Source organism: Camelus ferus, chromosome 15, assembly GCF_009834535.1.
Source record: "Camelus ferus isolate YT-003-E chromosome 15, BCGSAC_Cfer_1.0, whole genome shotgun sequence".
In the NCBI taxonomy this organism is placed as follows: domain Eukaryota; kingdom Metazoa; phylum Chordata; class Mammalia; order Artiodactyla; family Camelidae; genus Camelus; species Camelus ferus.
The window spans coordinates 25,748,386-25,768,378 of record NC_045710.1 but is presented as its reverse complement, the minus strand read 5'-3'; the positions used below and the strand labels follow the sequence as shown (position 1 = coordinate 25,768,378).

Genomic DNA, 19,993 nt, shown 5'->3' with positions numbered 1-19,993 from the left:
TGGTGATTGAGTTGAACAAAGATGAGTGAGAGGAGAGGACAGTCTAATGGGGGCTGAGTGTAGACTGGAGGGGAAGAGATGAGACACAAGCAACTCAAACAAATAAGGATCTGATATGCAACCCTTCCCCTCCAGCAGGCTGAGACCAGAATACAAAAGGAAAAGGGTGTAGTTCTTGGAGAGGCTGGCGGGCGGGGGGAGGCGTTGATTTTCAGCCTCAGGGATTTTCTTTAGAGCTGTTTACCTGGGAGCTGGGTTCACAAATATATAAAGAAACAAAGACAATTAATAAGAGTCTTTTTAGGCTTGGTCAGGCCAAAGAGTTTCTCAGGCAGAGGGAAACTTGCAGCACCGGAAGTGGGTCTCCCTGTTTCTGGGATGCTGAGCGACGCCCGCTCAAGAGTCTCCCCCAGTGGAGGAAGGTGCTGGGCACTCTGCTCACTCTTGACTGCAGTAACCTTTCTCCTGGCTTGTTAGTTTTTCCAATTTGCAAAGCACATGATTTCATCTTCCCATTAAAGGTCAGCTTGCTCATCCTACTTCCTCACATCATTTAAAAAGTTTCACTTTGGGTGTCTAATGGCATTTCTCGGCCAAGAGCCCCCGGAGGTGAAGAAATGCAGGTCGAGTCCCAGGTCCTCTTTTCTACCTCGCATTCCCCACCGCCCCAGCAAAATCTGCCCTGGAGTTTCAAACACTAAATGCAGTAAATGTGGAGCAACACTCATTCACGTGAAGGGGAAACCTGCATCCCACTTGCAAAGAAGGAAGAATAAATAGAAGGAAATCAAAGTGTGCTCCCAGGTGGAGTGAAGGTCTAACTCATTTTGAGGGCCGGGAACTCACTCCCTTCTGCCTTTTTGTCTTCATGTTTCCTTTCCCCTTGGTGATCCAGTGTTGTCCCTGGCCCAAGCCTCCCTGTGGGAGCTTCAGTGTGCCCTTTGCATGGTCACCAGATGCTGACATCGGAGGGGACACTGTTGGAAAGGCTTCTGCAGCTGAGCTTGGCCTCTGTGCCACCAGCTGGATTATTAGACCCTCCTAGTTCTGTAATCCTAGGAATCTTGATCCAGTCACGGCCAGGAGGTCGGGCTATATAATTACCTGCATCTAGAAGGACTGATCCAGGTTTCCACAAGTCAGGCTCCCCTGCTTGTCAAAATTAAAAAGAAACAAACTTATTACTTAGATGAAACCAGCAGAAGCTCTCAGGTGAATTGTCAGAATGATAATGTTTTCTAATTGTGGCAGAAAGCTCAGTAAAGAAGCATGAGACCAGCCTTTGGGATGAAGCAACCTGAAATCTGTGGGATTTTCTCATTTAAAGCTCTTAAAGCCGAAGACAAAAACGTCTTTACTCTTTCCTTCTGTTCGCTATGCACCGAGAATCATGGAATAATAGGAATCCTGGGATTCAAAGGCACCTAAAAGCTCATGCAATCTGAACCAAACCCCTCAGCCTGCTTCTATAGCATCCCTACCAAGTGAGTGGCTGGCTGGTGTTGAATACCTCCAGAGATGGGAAACTCATTACATTACCAACCAAAGCAGTGAACTTTTCTTGGATTATTGAGACTGTGAGAAAACTTTTCATTGGATTGAGCTGAAATCTTTGTCCATCCATCCATCCATCCTTCCATCCACCCATCCATCATACTTAGTTAGCACCCAAAATGTGGCCAGTATCATTCTGGGTACATCTGTCTCACTATCTGTTTGTGTTTCTTTTCTTGGAACCACACGGGACAAATGTGGCCCCTTCAGGGAGCAGCCAGTCCACTCATCTCCTGAGTTTCTCCTTTTCACCTCAAGCAGAATGGAGCAAAACAGCACCTGGCATTCTATTTAACGCCTCCCTCCACCCCCCCCCCCCCGCAACTGGTGCTGATACAGTGGAAGGGGTGGTTGGGAAGGGGAGGTTCTTGCCCAACAGTCCCTCATCTCTTTGGGAGAATTACGTCTGGGAGGCGCTCAGAGGCAGCATGGACATGTTAGGAAGCCTCATAAAGACACAAAAAGTCTGTTTCTCTCCCTTCCTCATTACCCGCTGCCACCCGTTGCCTTTAGCTCACAGGCTGAGAGTGTAACCAACTGTTTCATTTCTTAAAGGCCATCAGCTCTCCTGCATGCTGCAATTATTAACACACTCAAAGGAAGTGATATTTTCCTTCACATGATTAAAAGATGCCAGGCTATTTTGAGAGATGTTCTGGTGTAATGATGAGAACTGAGTTTAATTTGGTTCAACCATTAACCAGGGGTAGGACCTTGAACAAGTCACATGCCCTCTGCGAACCTCAATTTCTTTTTGAGTAACATTAGCAGTTTGGGTGGGATGAACTCCAAGTCAAAATATTTATGATTCGTATGTTTAAACCTTTAGCTTCTTTCGCCTCATTACTCTGTTGCCACCTACTGGTAAAGACATGTACTTTGCCCTTTTCCTAAAAAAAAAAAAAAAGTGCTGGTGACATCTCAGTTTTTGCCCTTGAGTGTGAGGTAGGATGAGAATGCTGGGTGCTCTGTTACTTCAGTAGGAGATAAAGAGTTCTCTGACATGAGGGAATTCCAAGCCTCTTACTCCTGTCCAGGAGACGTATCCTTCTGTTAGTGCCCCTTTCGCTTGTTCGGGACAAGTTTGAACCAAATCACTTTCATCCAAAAGCTGAAGGCTGGAAAATAAAAAAACACTTGGCCAGCTCAGACTTGGTGCTTTGGGATTTGGTAGTAATGAGAAGTAGATTGGTGAGAACATTTGTATTCTGGTGTCAGGGAGTAATGGTGTGGTGTGGCGTAAAGAGAAGTCAGAAGACCCAATCTGAGTCTAGGGGGCTTGCTGTTTTCTCTGATCTCCAGTCTTCTCCTGTGGGAAGCCGAGGTCGTAAGGACTTGTCCTGCCCTGCCTCACACGAAGGATTTACCTTGTGTATAAAATCACTCTGAAAAGTGTAAGACACACCCATAAAAAACCAAGGAATTATTTTTGTGACGGTCCTGGCTGGGTCATGTTACAGAAACAGTCTGTGTTTAAGAGAGGTATTGGTTCTGAACAATTTCCAGGGTAAACATCTGAAACCATTAACAGTTCCCAAGAGCAGTGAGCGCAGGGTCAGGCACTGACCAAGCACCTTACCAGTGTTCAGTCACAGTGACCCTGTGAGTGAGGTGCAGGTGTGCTCCCACTTTACAGGTGAGGAGACTGAAGCACGGGGAGTGGCAGGGCTGAATGTTAAGCCCAGGCTGGCAGGCAGCAGAGCCTGCAGGTAACCACCATCTGTTTATCGCAAGGGGGCGTCATTGTCACTTCTGCCGCGGCTCAGGGGCCTAGGTGAGGTCATGGCAAAGCTAGGCCTGGAACATTCCCTGTTAACGCGCGCTCTGCGTGAGGGCCCAGACCATCTCTGCTCTAAGATCAGAGCAATAGTTCTGGCTCCTTCTGTTCCCTGCACATCTGGAAGTCACCACCCCCAGACCTAAGCGGGAGCCGGGACGCGTGGCCCTTAGGGCTTTCCAGTTTTACGGGGCGGAAGCGCAGGTGGCCCTTCGGTCCTCTGGTTTCTCCCCAGTGACTCTGGTGCAGCTTTTAGGAGGCGGCGGCCGTCTGACAGGCAGCAGGCCTCTGGAGCCGGGGGGCTTGGCACACCTGCCGTCAGCGGGCCTGGCTTCGCGCGGAGGGCTGAGCGCGTCCCGTGGAGCACCTCCTCCCGCTGCAGCGAGTCGGGGGCACGCGGGGAGCGGCTGCAGCTGTGCCGAAGGGGTAGCCGCGCCCGCAGCCCGTCGCACGAGGGCTGTCAGAGAAGGTCCTGGGCACCGCAGTCACCCCGGAGAAGCATCCACAGTCCCACGCTGACAGATGGATTACCCTCCAAAGCTGTGTGATATCTCTGTTTGGGACCTGGCAGCCTCTTCTCCTGGAAGCTACATCAACTCTATGGTTAGGTTTCCAGGCCGGTGAAGCTTATCTGATCAAACAGAGCTCAAGGTCCCGTGAAGCCAGACAGCAAAAGGATGGTTCCGAGGAAAAGCCACCGAATCCTAACCTAAATCATCAGCAGCACAGCGCCGAGGGCTTCCATCCAGGATCAGAGGGTCCGGTAGGATGGGCAGGGTCTGGTTGTGGGGACCCAAGGAGGCAGTAACATCGCTGACTACTCTGGAAGCAGAGGGCGTGGTACCCGCGAAGGCAGGAATTTGGCAGCAGAATTCTAGAATCTGAAAATACCTGAGTCATCGCTGTAGTTCCAACACAGCACAGTGTCTAACATAGAGTACGCCTTCTAATTAAAGAAGTTCCCCTGCAGTGGAGGTGGTGGCTTCAACAGCGGGTGTGCCAAATTACATCTGTGGCCAGAGGGCACAGTGGGAGAGGGCAGCGGGAATCTCTCATGGGTCATAATTTCGGAGTCCTGTGCAGGAGAGGATGAAATACTGAGGCTGATAACTTCATTAGGTCTATACATAGCTGCTTGTGTCTGTTTGTGGGTTGCCCTCCACACAGATGGGGTATTGGGTGGGGCTTATGAGGTTCAGTCCCAACGTGATATGTTTTTATCAGGGGCTGGAATGCAGGCAGGTGGCATGTTAATCAATTTTGCGGATGACAGACAGTGAATGCATTCAGTGCAGAATTAAGATTCAGGAAGACTGCTGTGGACTACACTAAGGGAGAATGTGATAGAGATAACTGTGACATTCTAAGCTGGGTTCAAAACTTAGTTGCACCAAGACAGGATTGGGGTGACATGCTTCTGTAGAAACACAAGAGGAAAAAAAAAAAAAAAAAAGCCCTGGGAACTTGAGTGATAGTCTTGTTCAGTAGAAGATGAGCTGATAGTGAGACAGAGCTTCCCCCAAACGGAACTTGGGATGTTTTCATAGCGGCAGAGAATTTAGGACGAGAGAGGCAGTTCCCTGGCTCAGCCCTTGAGGCTCCATGTCCTGCCCTGGGTGCCCTGTGCTGAGTCGCTGACAGGCTGTGGTGTAGCTAGAGGGGGACCTGTTGGAGGAACTGGAGAAATTTTCCCAGAAAAAGTGAGACATGAAGGAGGACATGAAGTATACATTCATATAATTGAAAGACTCTCAAATTTATGCTCTTAGAAAACAATGAAGACGCCAAAGAGCCTTTGTTTATGTTGGTTATATCTACTGATTTTTCTTGTATCAGAAATTTGTGCATCCTTTTGTTTGAAACAGAATATTAGCTATCAATCTAATGCCCTATTCATTCACTTTAAAATAACAATAGACCTATTTTAACATTTATTTTAAGAAAAATAACTGTTTTCTAAAACAAAAGAATTCAAAGAGCCGAGAAGACAGCTTGAATCAGACGTCAGTTCCCTCAGTCAGTGGTGAAATGTTTTTGTCGAAGTGTGTGAAGAAAATCTGGCCTCACACAGTTATGGAGGTGGAGAAGAGAGGACCGCACAGAATCCCTGAAAGCAGGGTCCTCGGACCACACTTTGAGAAGTACTAGTTTAGACAAATTAGGATCAACGGGCTGAAGTTCTAGATTTTTATGTCCAACAATGGGTTTGGGAAACCCCACACTACTCCCGCGAAGTTATTCCACGCGGGACAAAAGCCTCCATCTGGCATGCGATAAGGGACTGGGGTTCATTTTCTTTGGAGGAAAGTTAGACCGGAAGCACTTCATACAATTCTTCCCAACTCTGTGAGCTGACGATATTCTAGCTGAGGAGCTGGGCGACTCCCCTGATACACATGACTCTATGTAAAGGGAGAGCCAGTTGAAGGGTAGCTAAGAAGCCCTGTGCTCTGACCTGCCTGACTGCCCGTGTGCCAGGCTCCCCACCTGCAGGAACCATCACGGGGCTTCGAGACTCGTCCAGGTCTGAGCGCCTGGGGCCAGGCAAGGCTCCAAGGCGGGGACACTCTGGGGTTCGTGGGAGGGTCTGAGGCGCTCAGAGCAAAGCTGCAGGGGTGATGGTGATGGTGAGGGGCAGCAGAAATGGGTAGGATATAAGGGTAAAAAAGGAGCTGGGAGCATCTGTGTGGTCAGTGAGATAGTGTTAATCATTGGCAGGGTGAAGAGGATGCAGAAGAAAGGAACACTAGAGCTAGAGACTCAGAGGCAGTATGATGATAAAAGGTGATAAAAAGGGAAGGGGATCAAATGCTAGAACAGCCTCGGGTTGTTGGGCAGGGAAAAACAGGAGCCAGAGATCAGGTACGGGCCTGGCTGCCATCACCCCCAGACCATGCCTGATTCGCGTGGGTGCCTGGGTATTTGCGCTTTGTCCCAGAGGCGGGTCCCGGGAGGCCCAGCTGGGGGCCTCTCTAGCAGACCCAAGTCCCTGAGAGTCCCTGAGCGTCCAGACTGGCAGAGACCTTCTCTCTGACACACACAGGAGAGAGAGAGCAAAGAGATGTTCACCAGAGGTTAAGACAACTTGGCCCAACCTGGAGGTGAGCTGCGGAGGCCAGCAGTGTGTGCGGAGGCGTGTGTGAGTGCAGAGCAGGGACGGCAAGCAGCGGGCAGCCCAGCCAGGTGTCTGGTAAGCAGCTCCAGAGACCGCTGCCTCCGGATACCCAGGGGGATTACGCAGGGTCAGCTGACTTACATGCACTCAACAACCTGCTTTCTTCCCTTATTTTGCCCCCTGATGAAGGTGCCCCCACTTCAAATGTTGCTTGGAAGTCGGCCGAGCTCTCTGTGGTTAGCTCTACTGTGGGGCCTGCAGGGGAGGCAAAGATCCTGGCCAAGGGCACGAGAGGAAGCAGTCCCCGTCCTTGGCTGTCTCAGAGGTCCCACGGGCCTGTTAAGGCCTAAAATGGCCTTGGAGTCCTTGGCCTGCCCAGCAATCTGAATCTTAAGCCCTTTGTCCTGAGCACCCGCGTGTCTGTTGGCAAAGGTGCAGCTGTGAATCCACAGAAGCTTTCAGCCCTGCCCAGGGGACCCTGCAGAACACCTGCTCCCATCTGGTATCAAAGCAAAACACACCCTACAGTCTAGGAATCTTTCAACACGTGGAGGACAATCAGGTATCCCCCAGCAAGAGAAGGACCTGAACTCTTCTCCTTCCTGGAGCCCCACGGCTGCAAGGGAGACTGTGTCTCAAGTCTGCCCACTCCTGGCCCTGGCCCCGAGCATGGTCTGTGGAAAGCATCTAACCACGCCGGATTTTCCTTCCTCGTCTCTGCAGGCCTCAACAGCTTCTCAGAGAAGAGAACTAGTTTCATCACTCTGCATTCCCCATTCCTGGGCCAAACCTTTAAGGGGTCACAGAAGGAAGAAAAGGGAGCCAGGGAGTGTCCTAATTCATAGGAGGCTTCCTGGAGGAGAGAGAACGTATTTCTAGTCCCCACATCACAGAAGCAGCTGAGTGAAATTGGCTCTGCCCTTTCCTGGGAAATGATAAAAATGTCTCTCTTTCTTTTGCCCTGGTTTCTCAGGTCTAAACCCCCGGAGAGTATCCCTTTTCAGGTTTGTAAGAGCCCAGCTACCGAACCCTTAGGAATTTCTATCACAGCCCCCCCAGAATTGCCTCGAGGGAATGGCGGTCCCGAAGGCTTTGCTTATTTACTTTCCTTACAAGTTGGGCCCTTGAGCAGTGTCTTTTGTTGGCATATCTGGTTTAATGCTTTCTGTCCAAATCTGAGTCAAATGACAGGTTTAGAAAGACAGACCCCATGCAAACAAGCTTCACTTTCATCAGCAGCTGCAAAGGTGAGTTCGGGTTCTTACCTGGATTAGCGCGGGGGGCTATTTTGGCTGTTAGCGTAGGTGGTGGTGGACCAGAGATCTGCAATAACACTTGACTGGTCAGGGCATGAATTTTAATCTAACTGTTCTCATTTATTCGATGATCCGTCCTAGCAAGACTTTACCAAGGTCAGAACCAAGGTAATGCTTTGTCCTTGGGTGGTCTGAACCTGCCCTGGAGGAGGTGTTGAAATGGGGGAAAAAATGGATTTAACTCAAAACACTGACTGACAATTCTGGGTAATAGTAAACCTTGATTTCACAATTGTCAGAGCAAGCATCTTACTAAAGTGCCATATTTCTTTAGACTTCATTATTCTTACAGTAATTGTCCTCAGCTGTGCCACTCCTGAGGCGGTTCAAGTAATTCTTCAGTAGAAATGTCACTTAACGTTTAGCAATTTGCTTAAACTGCATTAACATGGTATTGATGCAAATAACATTAGCTTTTAGTCATTTTTAAGGCTACACAATGGGTTATCCTGAACCACTCTGTGGGAGAATCAAATACACTTCAGCATTCATTATTTATTGGGCAATTCTTTCTGAAGCAAGGTTTTAAAAGGGAGGAGGGAGGTGGGAGATTCTGGAAAGAGAGATGCAAAGTCCATTTTGGGGGGGAAGGGGACCACATAAAAACCAGCTGAGGGAAAGAACCAAGTTTCATGGAAGGGAAGAGATAAGAGATCATGGGAAAATGATCAGTTTTTCATAGAACCAAATCTGTCTGCTATAACTTTTCATTCCCTTTGTCTTTGTCCTAATTCTTTGGACACAAACTCAAAATAGCTTTGTTTTCTCTATAATTATATAGCTGACACGTGCTCACTGTCCAAATATACTCTGTAGATAGTAAGGAATTACCAGCAATTCCTCTCTCCAGCAGTTCTTGGTTTACAATTTTGATCTATAGTGTTGTATCCCTTTTCCTACGTGCATGTTCTCATGTGCAAAACATAGTTACAGAACATGAGACTGGCGCCCGTTCCGGTTTGTTAGCCTGCTTTGACTTAACAGCCTGTCATAGACCAATCTTCCGCTGTCAGTAAGAGCATGTATTTCAGTAGTCATATATTAACTTCTTTCACCATTCTGATGATGGACAATTAAGTCATCTCCATTAATTTTTATTAAGAACAGCATCTGTCCAGGCTTCTTTTGACTCTGGCTGATAATTACCTTAGAATATATTCCTGTAAGTGCAGGAGCTGAATCACTTCTCCACACTCTTGCCAAAATTGTGTTTTACCCATTTCCAATGTGAATTGGTGAATGATGACATCTTATTGTTTACTTTGCATTTATTTGGATCCTGGTGAAGTTGAACGCCTCTTGTTATGTTTATGGGCTGTTTACAGTTCTCCACTGTGGCCTGCCTGGTCATGGCTTTGATCCATTTTTCTTTTGGAATATTTGTCTTACTATTCTATAAGGCTGAATTTTAAGAAAAAAACCTTCTCCCGACACCTTAAAGAAGATAAACTTTCAGAGATGTGACACGTTGGTGAGAAGAGAAGCTGCATGTGGAAGGGATGGGCAGTTATAGACGCTGGTTCCTTCCTATCCCAGGTGAGCTGCCCTTGGTCAGAGGGCACAGTGGCGGAGAAAGGTGCGTCACCACGCCTTGCCACTAGGTGGGGCTCTGCTGCCCCCTCCCTGGTTAACTTTTTCTGGTGGACACATTCGATGCTATGGTAGATCAGCTGAGGTAACCATGGCACTTCTTCAGATGAACCAGGCCAGGAAAACGATGCCAGGTGAAGCCACTCCACTTTCCAAGCTTGTGGTAGGTTCATCTGGGCCTGAGGGATTCTCCATCTTTTCTAGAACTCTTTCCTCAGCGTAACTAATGGATCTAGTTCTCCAGGCTGCTTCCTCTGGCCCTGGGACACAGCACTGGGACTGCCTGGTTTGGGTGGGTACCAGCATTATCCTTGGCCTCTCCTGTGAAGAACAGCCTTGCCCCTGCCCCAGGATCAGGGGTGGGTCTCCATCTCTCCGGCTCTTGGCTTCCCGAGCCCCAGTCTTGTTCCTTGTTCCTCTCTGTCTTGTCACATTTGCCCATTCATGGGTCAGTTAAGGGGTCATCATGTGGCCTTGGGGTCCAGCCTCATCTTTCTTTGGGTCTTTCCTCCTATATCAGCTCTTCTTCATGGGCTGGGAGAGACTCTGTCTTTTCCTGCTACAGAGTTTCTACTTAGTGGACCCCCTCCAAGTTTCTGTGTCCTGTCTGGAAGGCAGCTCTCTACCTTAACTGTAGAACAAAGATGACTCCGACCCCCAAATGCAGGTTGTTCCGGGTCTGATTCTCATGTCTCAGGTATCTGGCTGCAGGGATCTTGGTGGGCTGTGTTCACTGATGTAGCCCAAGACCCTTCTAGAATGGTGCCTGACACATAGTGGGCACTCAATAAATACTTTCTGAATGAATAAACAAATTAGATTTTGCTCGAACACCCCTTGACAACCACTTCTAGGATCTTCTGACTACAGTCACATATATGAAAGAAAAAAACACTTAATAAATGCAATCATGGCAACTTACTTGTCCATCAGTAGGAGAGTTGCTCTCTCATAATTAACAGAATATTTGCAGCTCATTTGAAGAAACAGTGAAGTTATCTATATAGTAAATATTATTTAATATAGTTGGGCTAAAATATCACAGCAAGTAATTGTAGTCATGCATTAGGGGGAGGGTACAGATCAGTGGTAGAGAATGTGCCTAGCATGCATGAGGTCCTGGGTCCAATCCCTAGTACCTCCATTAAAAATAAGTAAGTGAACCTAATTACCTTCTCCCCAAAACAAAAGAAAAAAGAAATAAACTTGGTTTCTTATAGTCATGCATTAAGATAGGCATTCATGAAAGTAGACTGGCGGTTTTCTGGACCTGGGGGAGGGAGGGATTTGGGGGTCATGGTGAGTGACTGTCAGTGGGTGTGGGGTGTCTTCTCGGGGTTATGAAAATGTTCTAGAACTGACTGTGGTGATGGTCACACAACTCTGTGAGTATATTAGAAACCATTGACCGGTACACTTTCAATGGATAAATTGTATGGTAGGTGACAGTATCTTAATAATGCTGTGGTTTAAAGAAAGACATAGGCATTGAAACATCAGTCTTCACTCCTCTTCATTCCTACAGAAAATCCTTTGAGTAGGCCCTCCATGTTTTAAAAAGTCCTCTCTCCCTTCTGCCCTCCCCACTTTGGCTCCTTTCTTAGCAATCACGGCCCAGGCTGCATGGGGCTCCTGCCCTGAATATTTGCCTAGCCGTCTGCAGGGCAGCATGGACGCGGGTGCTGGACCAGGATGAAGAGGGAGCACTGAAGGGCTGGGAGGCTGCTGCCCAAAGCTCCTGTCCCCAAGCCAGGAATAAGGAAGCTTTGCCAGGCTGGGAGCCACTGCTTCAAGTTGCTTGAGGTTTTCCATAAGCACAGACCCAACTTGTAACAGGATTTCCAAGCTCCCAGTGTAGCCAAATAAATACGCCCCAGTCTTAATTATATGTGTTATGTAAAAATGGACGTCCTCTAAGGAGACACCAGGAGCAAACAACTCGTTCGGCTACTCAGAAGTCTTTGAAAGAATCAAGATGGTGGGGGAGTGCCTAATATATTTCAGAAATTATCTTTATGGTATTTTTATTTGGGGAACTTATAGTATAGTTTCTTCCAGGAGTCGTTCAGCAGATGGAATTATAATTGTCCCAACATCATAGAGTTGTTGGGAAGATTAAATGAAAGAATGCATGCAGGCAGGGCCCCCGGCCCAGGGAGAGAATGGGCGGTGCGTTCTGTTATTGTCTGTTACGGATTACAGCGAGAGTTGGCTGCGTCTAAGACCCTCTGTCCTTGCCACCCCGTCCATGTCAAGGCAGGTCAGGCGCCTGCATCGTCAGTGCCCGGGGTGTTCGTTCACAGCCGGGGTGCCTCCTACAAGGGGCGCCACCGGAGAGCCGGGCTGCTGGGCTTGCATCGCAGCTCTGCCCCCTCCCAGCTGCGGGACTCGGGGCCAGTTTCCTCACCAACCTACTCCTCGGTTTCCTCCTCAAGACAATGAATTAGTCAGATTAGAAGTAACGCATCTAGTTTATAGGGTTGTTCTGAGGATCGAATAGGCTCGTATCTGTGGGGTGCTTAGAAGAATGTCTAGCACACTGCAAGTGCTTGTTTCTGTTTGTGAAAGAGAAAGGTGACTAGAGAGCTGGGTGCTGATGTGGAAGCGGGGCAGGGCCACGCTAGGTGGCAGTGATGTTTGGAAGCTGGAGATCAGGCTGAAAAGAATGAGTCCTGGACACTTCCTCCTAGAAGGAAAAAGGAGCTGGAGGCAGGAACTAGTTAGAAAAACTAGCTGAGACAATAGTGCCGCTCTGGCTGAGGAACTGCCCGCCCCCTGGCCAGGGGGCCTTTAGAAATGAGACAGGCACTCAGTGCCCAGGATGCCTAACATAGAAAGAGCCTGTGTAGAACTGGTATCTGCGTGATCGCATGAGCTCCTAAGGTCGTGTTTCATGTAATACTGAGATGAATTCCATAAACTGGATTTTGGCAAAGCCTAAAACCTGATTTGTGGATACAAGTGGTAAGACAAAAAAGCAGTTAGAAAAGGAATAAAAACTTCAGCTATCTGGCTTTTCCTAGAGGGATTCGTTTTGTTTTGTTTGTTTATTTGAAGACTTTCAGGAGTATTCAATTTGTCCCTTAAAACAAAACAAAACCCAACAGTGTTTACATATGATCCCTTCAACCCAGCTTTCGGAGAATTGGGGATTTTGCAATGGGCAAGTTTCACATAATAGCCTACCTTCCAAAGTACAATTAACAGAATGTCTATTTTCAAATCTGCATTAAGCCCCTTCAACACAGTTTGCTCAGCCCTTAGCTTGGTCTGGAATCATTACTGGGCTCAAGTTTACCCGTGGGATCTGGGAGGACACAGCACATACCCCTCGCCTGGGTCTCAGGTGCTCTCCCCCTACCCAGCTCAAAAGGTGGGACATGGACACCACACGCAGGCATTCAGACAGAGCTGTTAACTCTAAAAACCCAATTTCCCTCTTTTCTAGCACATGGCAACACACAGTCTTCCTACTGACCCAGCTCCCGGCTTCTCTGGCCCACAGGCTGTGGTATGAGGCTGCTGCTGGTGGAGCCTGCAGATGGGGATGGCTTTGGCAACGTGGTGTGGGTGGCTCCGACCATGGTGGTCCCCGGTACCTGCATCAGGGTGACCAGCTGTGCGGTTGTCCCTGGAACTGATGGGCTGTGATCAGCTTTTGTGGTCTCACCTGTAAGAAAATGGAATTACACTGGGGCTTACAAAATAGCCAGTAGGCTCTCCAGGACGAAAATTAAATAAATGTTTATTGAACACTAGTTACGAGCAAAGTCCTCGGCTAGTTTCTGTGGAGGATGAAATCTGTCTGCCCTAAAGGACTGTACAATCTGGTTGGAGGAATGAGCCAATAAACAAACCAAAGATTAAATAACAACAAAACGTTTAAAAGACAGTTCAGAATGACAGCAACATGGACAAGGCAGAACACGGTTAACTGTCGAATTAATACGCCATACACCAGAAGCAATGGTTCCTAAACATACTTTTTGCTTTGTCAGTTAATGTTGGCCACGGGATAGGAGGTACTTTCAGGGTTTGCACCATTTTAGAGAATGTGTTTAAGTTTTTATTTTTTAACACCTTTATTGTGGTATGGTTCCTGTATAGTAAACCTCACATATTTCAAATGTACACTTTGATGAATTTTTATAGATGTACACACCAATTAAACCACTACCACAATCAAGATGGCTAACACTTCCATCACCCCCAAAGAGGTGCAATTTTCAAATTCCTATTTATCCCTTCCCACCCCCTTTATCCCCTGGTAACCATAGGTTTGTCTAGAGAATGTGTTTTAGATGTTCTAGTTTAGATTGGTTTGTGACTAGCCAACTAACTCCTCTGGGCCCCAGTTTCCGCATCTGTAAAATGGGGGTAATGGAGCTAGTTAGATGGTAAGGACCATCTAGATTCTACTTCTAAATTGTGCTCTTCATCCACTTGTGATGATTTAGATTGTTTCCTTAATTTTAAATAAGTCTCAGTCTGTTAGGTTGCGGGCCCAGGGGCAGGGGCTACCCACTGGGCTTTGGAGATTGTATTGAGAATTGTGGGTCTTTGGCAGAAGAAGATACAAGATGGCCCCAAAGTGACCAGCATCCTAGTCCTGGGAGGGACCATCACCCCGCAGTCATGTGTGTCTGCCAGACCCCGTGGTGGGTGTGCCAGCTTCTATCCTGTGTATTCGTGTTACTTTCCTAGGGGTGCTCTGTCCAATTACCACAAGCTCAGTGGCTTAAAACAACAGAAATGTATTCTCTCACAGTTCTGGAGGCTAAGAGTCGGAAATCAGTATCACTGGGCTGAGCTCCCTCGGGAGGCTCTAAGGTAGAATATGCTTTGTGCCTCTTCCACGTTCTGCTGGCTGCTGGCATCCTTGGCTTGTGGCCACACCCCTCCAGTCTTCAGGCCAGCATCCTCAATTGTCTCTGCTCCACCTGCACGTGGCCTTCTCCTGTGTGTGTGTCAAATCCCCCTCTGCTCCCTCTTGTAAGGATACATGTGATTGCGTTTAGGGCCACCCCCCTCCGGCCCCCAGACACTCCCGGATAATCTCCCCATCTAAAGAGCCTAAATCACATCGGCAAGGCCTCCCACAGCGCCCTGGGACTGGGTTGGAGTGCGGCTGTCCTGCCTGCTCTTGCAGGCATCAGCCCGTCAAGGCAGGGAGCAGATCCCTCCTTTACCCCAGTGCTTGCTAGCAGTTGGTTGCCTTTAAATCCCGCCTGGAGACCGTGCCAGACAAATTGCTAAAGAGCTGGCAGCGGCCCCGGGGGTTCAGCCAGTCTTCGCACCATCCTTTGGCAAAACTAAACCTGCGTGATTTATGATGTTTCCATTACTTTAAAGGAATTGAGCTTTCATAACAAGTCCTAGGGAAGTTTCTAATTTCTCTAAAGTGCTCTTCTGTTATACCCTCTGGTACATGCTACCAGGCATTAATGCCTCTTCAGGGAGATGCAGGCCCAGGTTCATACAGGGAAAGGCCATTTAACAGAATCACTTGTATATTATATGAAACAGGATATAATTAGTAATTTGGAGAGAAATATATAAATAAACTGACAGTACATTTTACTTGCAAATTATTAATTCAACCACAACCAATTAAATTAAAGATAAAACCTCTACTTGGAAATAGTGAATATTTTTGCCACTTGAAACCTGTTGGATGCTGAAGATCTGAGCTTTCCTTTTCTCACTCCATTGGCTACCTGTGAGGTTTCTGTACACCCTGTCTGCCTTTGCTGATACTGATTTGCTAAAAAGCAGATTAAATATCCTGATCACAGCCATTTATGTTACTTGCTTAGAACACAGATGTTTTCAAGCACGTCATAAATTCAACCAACAGAGCCGTCTCCCGTGGTCTTCCATGATCTTCCACAGAACATCTAGTAGTTTTTGCCTGCTCTCCTTTACAGAATGAAACTTTAAAGAGGGAGATAGAGAAAGTCCTCGACACAAATGCTCCCAGCTCCTTACTGAACATAATCCCTGATGTAACCCAAAGTGAATTCTTCATGGGGCCAGCTTCCTTTTGAGCAATTTGAAATAAAACCAGTAAAACAGTTTCTTCGAACAACCTCAGATACATGGAAGTTTGGTCTGTTTTCAAAGATTTTCATGGGAAAACATTTCACAACTTCCCTTAGATTCTTAACATACTACTCTTTGGTTAAGGTCAAGAACGGCCCCAGACAACCACCTTCTCCACAGCACCAGGAAGTCCTCCCAGCCTCTATACCTGGTCCATCATTAGATCACAGTGGAGGTGTTAACATGCAGGTTCCAGGGCCCTGTTCACAGAGATTCAGATGCACTGGATCTGGGGTGGACCTTGGAAATCTGATCTGAGAACCCCAGCCAGCGCCAGGCTGGACCCCTGGCTCCCGCCCTCACCAGTCTGGCCCTAGGCTTTCTTCAGCTTTCTGAGCCTGGCTCCCTTTGCTGTAAAGTGGGGATGGTCAGACCTACTTGTATGTGTGTGTGTTGGGGGGTCTATTGTCACAATTAGAGACCGTGTCTGTGAGGGGGCTGCATGTGCTTGACATATGATAGGTCTTTGATAAATGACAGCAGCTGACATTTATCACTGTGCTATGCCTCCCTCTCCCCCAGTGGAAAACAGCACTTCAGTAGGTGTCAAATGTGAGGTGACTGAAGGACACTGAAACCAGTTTAGCAGCAATGCCTGTGGGTCATAGCGACAGGGGAGAATCTGGCTCTGGCCCGGGAGCTCAGGACATGTCTCAGGGCTCCATACAAGGGCAGGAAACCTAATGTTCATTGAGCATCTACTATGTGCCTCTTTTACATAAGCTTTCACATGTGGTATTAATCACAGTCCTGGAAGTGAACCAAGTACTCCCATTTTTAGGCTAAGGGATAGGTTCTCCACGAGGTCAAAGATGTGCTTCAGGTCACACAGACCAATAGGCAGCAGAGCCAGGATGTGGACTCTCATTTGTTTGATTCCAGATTCCGTAGTCTTTTCCATAAAAGGGGAACAAAGTGGAAATCACGAGTTGCTTCAATATTCCTGAATGCAGTTCCTGTCAGAGGGTGGCCTGAGGTCTCCAGGGTTCTGGTAGAAGGAGTCTTACTCCCAAGACAGGGGGAAGGGGTGGCCTTGGATGGTGCAGGCAGTGAGGGCAGAAGGGTCCTGAACAGTCAGCGTATTACAATAAACTTGGACTTGACTTCCTTCTAGGACAGGGGATGGCCAAGGGGGAGTCAGGAGGCATTTTCCTGATACCCTTGCTCAGCAAGAGTAGGGATTTACTTTCCCTCGTCTTGTTGATGTGCCACGGGCCTTCCCAGCTTTGGGTGGACTTCTACACCCTGACACTTACTGTTTTTATTTAGCTTGGGGGCTCCAGCCAAGTAACAGTGGCCCATTTTATGGTTGCTAACTGCCTTGGGAACAGCATTTAAATCTCAGGAATGCACGTCCTCAGTAGGTGCTGTGCGCCGCAAATTAAGATGCTTCCTATTTTGTGGGCGAGATCGCTTCCTGGTAGAAGAGGGTTATTATACTTTGGGGGGTCGTCCTAACCTGACCTCCTGGTTCACTCACACTCTTGGAGAGATCGGGAAGCATCTGGTGTGGGGAGGGGGGCGTGCTGAGCCCAGAGAGGCTCTTGGCCCTCACATCACCATTTCTCCTGCTTTCTTCAATTTCTAGAGGAATCTGATCACTGAAGGAAGAGTAGCAACAAAGGGGGCCACCCTTTGATGGTTCTCACTGGAATTTTTAACTTGAATGGTGAAACTCACTCCAGGGTAGGGCTCTCACTTGAGAGAGAAGTTCCTGTGTCTTGAAGTTGGATGAGACCCCAGGATCCCTTTAATGTGGGAATCCTTACAGTTGAGCTCAGTCTTGAGCCCAGTACATAGTTGCTGAATGAGTGAATGAAGGAATGAACCTAATTTCTCAGACTCTGACAACTATGGATGTTTGTGTGACAGGAGGCTGATAGAGTGTCACCAGAGGAGGAGGTGGCTTGGTAAGAGGACAGGTGACAGTAGCAATGCCCAATGTTCTAACTATGGCTTTTGCTAATTTTAAAATTACATAGCAGCAAAGAGTGAGAAGGCATCCCGGGTCCTCCGGACCCCTCCTGGACGTCAGCGAGGCGGGCACAGGGAGCAGGTGCCTGCTGGGGGTGGACGGTGCTAGGCATGGGGCCCGGGGTAGACAGAGAAGTTTGGAAAGGATCTCTGCTAAGGGGACGTAGAAACCAAACAGATTTTGTAATCGAGGCTGTCATTTGGCTGTAGTTGGTTTCTCTTCCTCCACCCCCTCCCCAACAACTTGACCTGCGTTGAGGCGATCCGCTAGAGTCTGAGTGCTGTATGGGCCAGTCGGAGGGGTGCCCCTGAGCATCCCATGGAGGGGGGCCATCCTAGCAGAACCTGCACTGTCCCCCACCCACCTGACCCAGGCCAGTGGGTAGAAGGTCAGGACCAGAAGAAAGGGAGGGTCCGTAGCCGCCACTGGGGAAGAGCAGCGTTCAGGGTAAGAGGATATCCCTTCTCCCCCCAGGCTTTGTCCTCCCCAAGCCAGATGCAGGGCCTTCAAGAGAACCACTCGCCAGGATGGCAGGACCTGCAGGGAGGGGAGGGGCCTCTCATTCCCGCCGACTTCTCTGAGCCACAGCACCACGGGCCCACCTGGTGCACTCAGGAGTGGAGCTTGGAGAGAGTTTGGGGAGTCAAGAATTATGCTCCTTCTCCCGGTAAAAATAGGGTGTGTTTTCTGTGTGATCCCTGAAGTTGGGGGTTTCCTTGAACAGAGGGTCTGTTTCTGAAGTGGAGGAGGAGTGCTGCTCGAGGGGAAGGGGGGTGATCCTGAAGGGGCTCATGAAGCCAAAGGTGAGGGGAGATGGACAAGAAAGGCCACCTCACCCCATCCTAGTTCTCCTCGGGCCCCAGGAGGGAAGAAGAGGAGGAGGACCCCAGCCATTCCAATGACCTTGTGCAGAGGGCAGGGTGCAGGGAGCTGGCCTGAGGGCTGCTGCCCAGCAATGAAGCCCCTAACTCAGAGAAGGGATTGAAGCCACAGACTTCAGGCCCAGCCAGATGGAGCCAGGAGAAAGCTGAACATGGCCCCCTGCCCCAGATATCCGCACATAAGACCCACTCAGAAATCTCCGAGAGCTTGGCCTAGAGGAGGCAGCAGAGAGGCCAGGGACACTCTCCCCCCACCAACTGGACAGCCACTTAAGGAGACTTCTGTCACCTAGTCCTCTTCCCTGGGCCCACACCAGAAGAGGACCAGCGATATCTCAGAAGTGGTCCAGGAAGCACCACTGTCTGCTGCCAGTGTGTGGGTGGGGTCGGGTTAAGGAACAGTTGATTTCCATAAAAAAACAAACAGACAAAAACAGGTCTAGATAACTGGAATAATTAAGAAGTCATTAAAGATATAGCTGGAGCGGTAACTGAGGGGGAAAAATGAAATTCCCCACGTGAATGCTAGGCTCCTCAAGTCAGGATTCCTTACATACACTGTAATTAGCATAAGGAAATGCAGGGTCATGGTGTAGAGAGGGGGTTTTGGAGCCACTGTCTGGATTTGATTCTCAGCTCTGCTGCTTACTTGCTATGTGGCAAAAGGCAAGTTATTAAACTTCTCTGGTGGTGCATTTTCCTCAAACTGTAAATTAGGGCTAAGAACAGTACAAACCTACGGTATTGTTGGGGTGAGTAAATACCATAATCAGATAAAGCTCTTGGAACAGTGCCTGGCACACAGCAAAAGCTCAATAAACACTAGCTTCTATTGCCTATTCTTAAATCACATTCACCTTCAGTACACGAACAAAATCAGCCAGCTCATCAGGTTTCTGGAAGCAATATTAAACCCCATCATAAAACAACTCACAGCTTCTCTTTGCTTGGGAAATCAAAGTACACCCCTGCCCCAAGAGAATAATGCATAGCACAGTTCTTGCTTTCATATAGAAACCTAGACAAAGGTATTTTCCTGGCCTGGGTTCTGCCTGTACCCGCTTAGTGGTTCCCAGGAAGCTGGGTCGGCACAACCTCACAGTGTCTCTCTGGCCTGGGTTGTGGAGATTAGCTGCTTGCTGTTATCATGTAAGAAACATCATCCTCTTTGCTTCCCTTCATTTCATCCCTAAGTAGAGATAGTCTTTTCCTTTCAGCTGCCAGGGAACGTTTTCACACAGAATGTCCTGTCATCTTCTAAAGTGACAATACAATAAAATTCTAGGCAACAGTCCTTCTGAATGAAAATGACACAAACACAGAGATAATCTCAGAATTACAAAAACAACAAAAAAAGGAAACCTCACTCTTCATCCCACTGATTTCCGTGCCCGTGTTCCTGGCATCTGTTAAAATATTACTGGAGTCAGAGAAGCTTGACTGGTTACGATGCTAATTTCTACACTATCTCCTAAAACACAATATTGCCTGTTTTACGAAGTCAGAAGATTTAGATGAAATCGCACGTGGACACTTGCCTGCTTTGGCAGCTGGGCTTTTAGATGATGAATATGTAAGAGTCGATGGGTAGGTTACACCTTTTTGCGGTTTACCTTCTGCAAAAAGAAAAAAAAGAAAAAAGAAAACGATTTATTTCTAGAACTAGAGGTTTTAGATGGTTGC

General features: G+C 48.1%; 1 protein-coding gene across 3 annotated transcripts in view; it reads right to left on the bottom strand.

The window, feature by feature from the left end:
- The window catches only part of VIT (vitrin), a 93,056-nt gene that overhangs the window by 21,352 nt on the left and 51,711 nt on the right, over positions 1-19,993 (bottom strand). For 2 of the 3 annotated variants that reach the window (XM_032497343.1, XM_032497342.1), the window contains 3 exons: positions 19,849-19,926; positions 12,831-13,022; positions 1,105-1,152 (listed from right to left, as the gene is read on the bottom strand). In XM_032497343.1, the coding sequence (XP_032353234.1) occupies positions 1,105-1,152; positions 12,831-13,022; positions 19,849-19,926 (318 nt within the window). The remainder of the gene's footprint in view (positions 1-1,104; positions 1,153-12,830; positions 13,023-19,848; positions 19,927-19,993) is intronic. The other variant, XM_014566084.2, reaches the window with a different exon arrangement.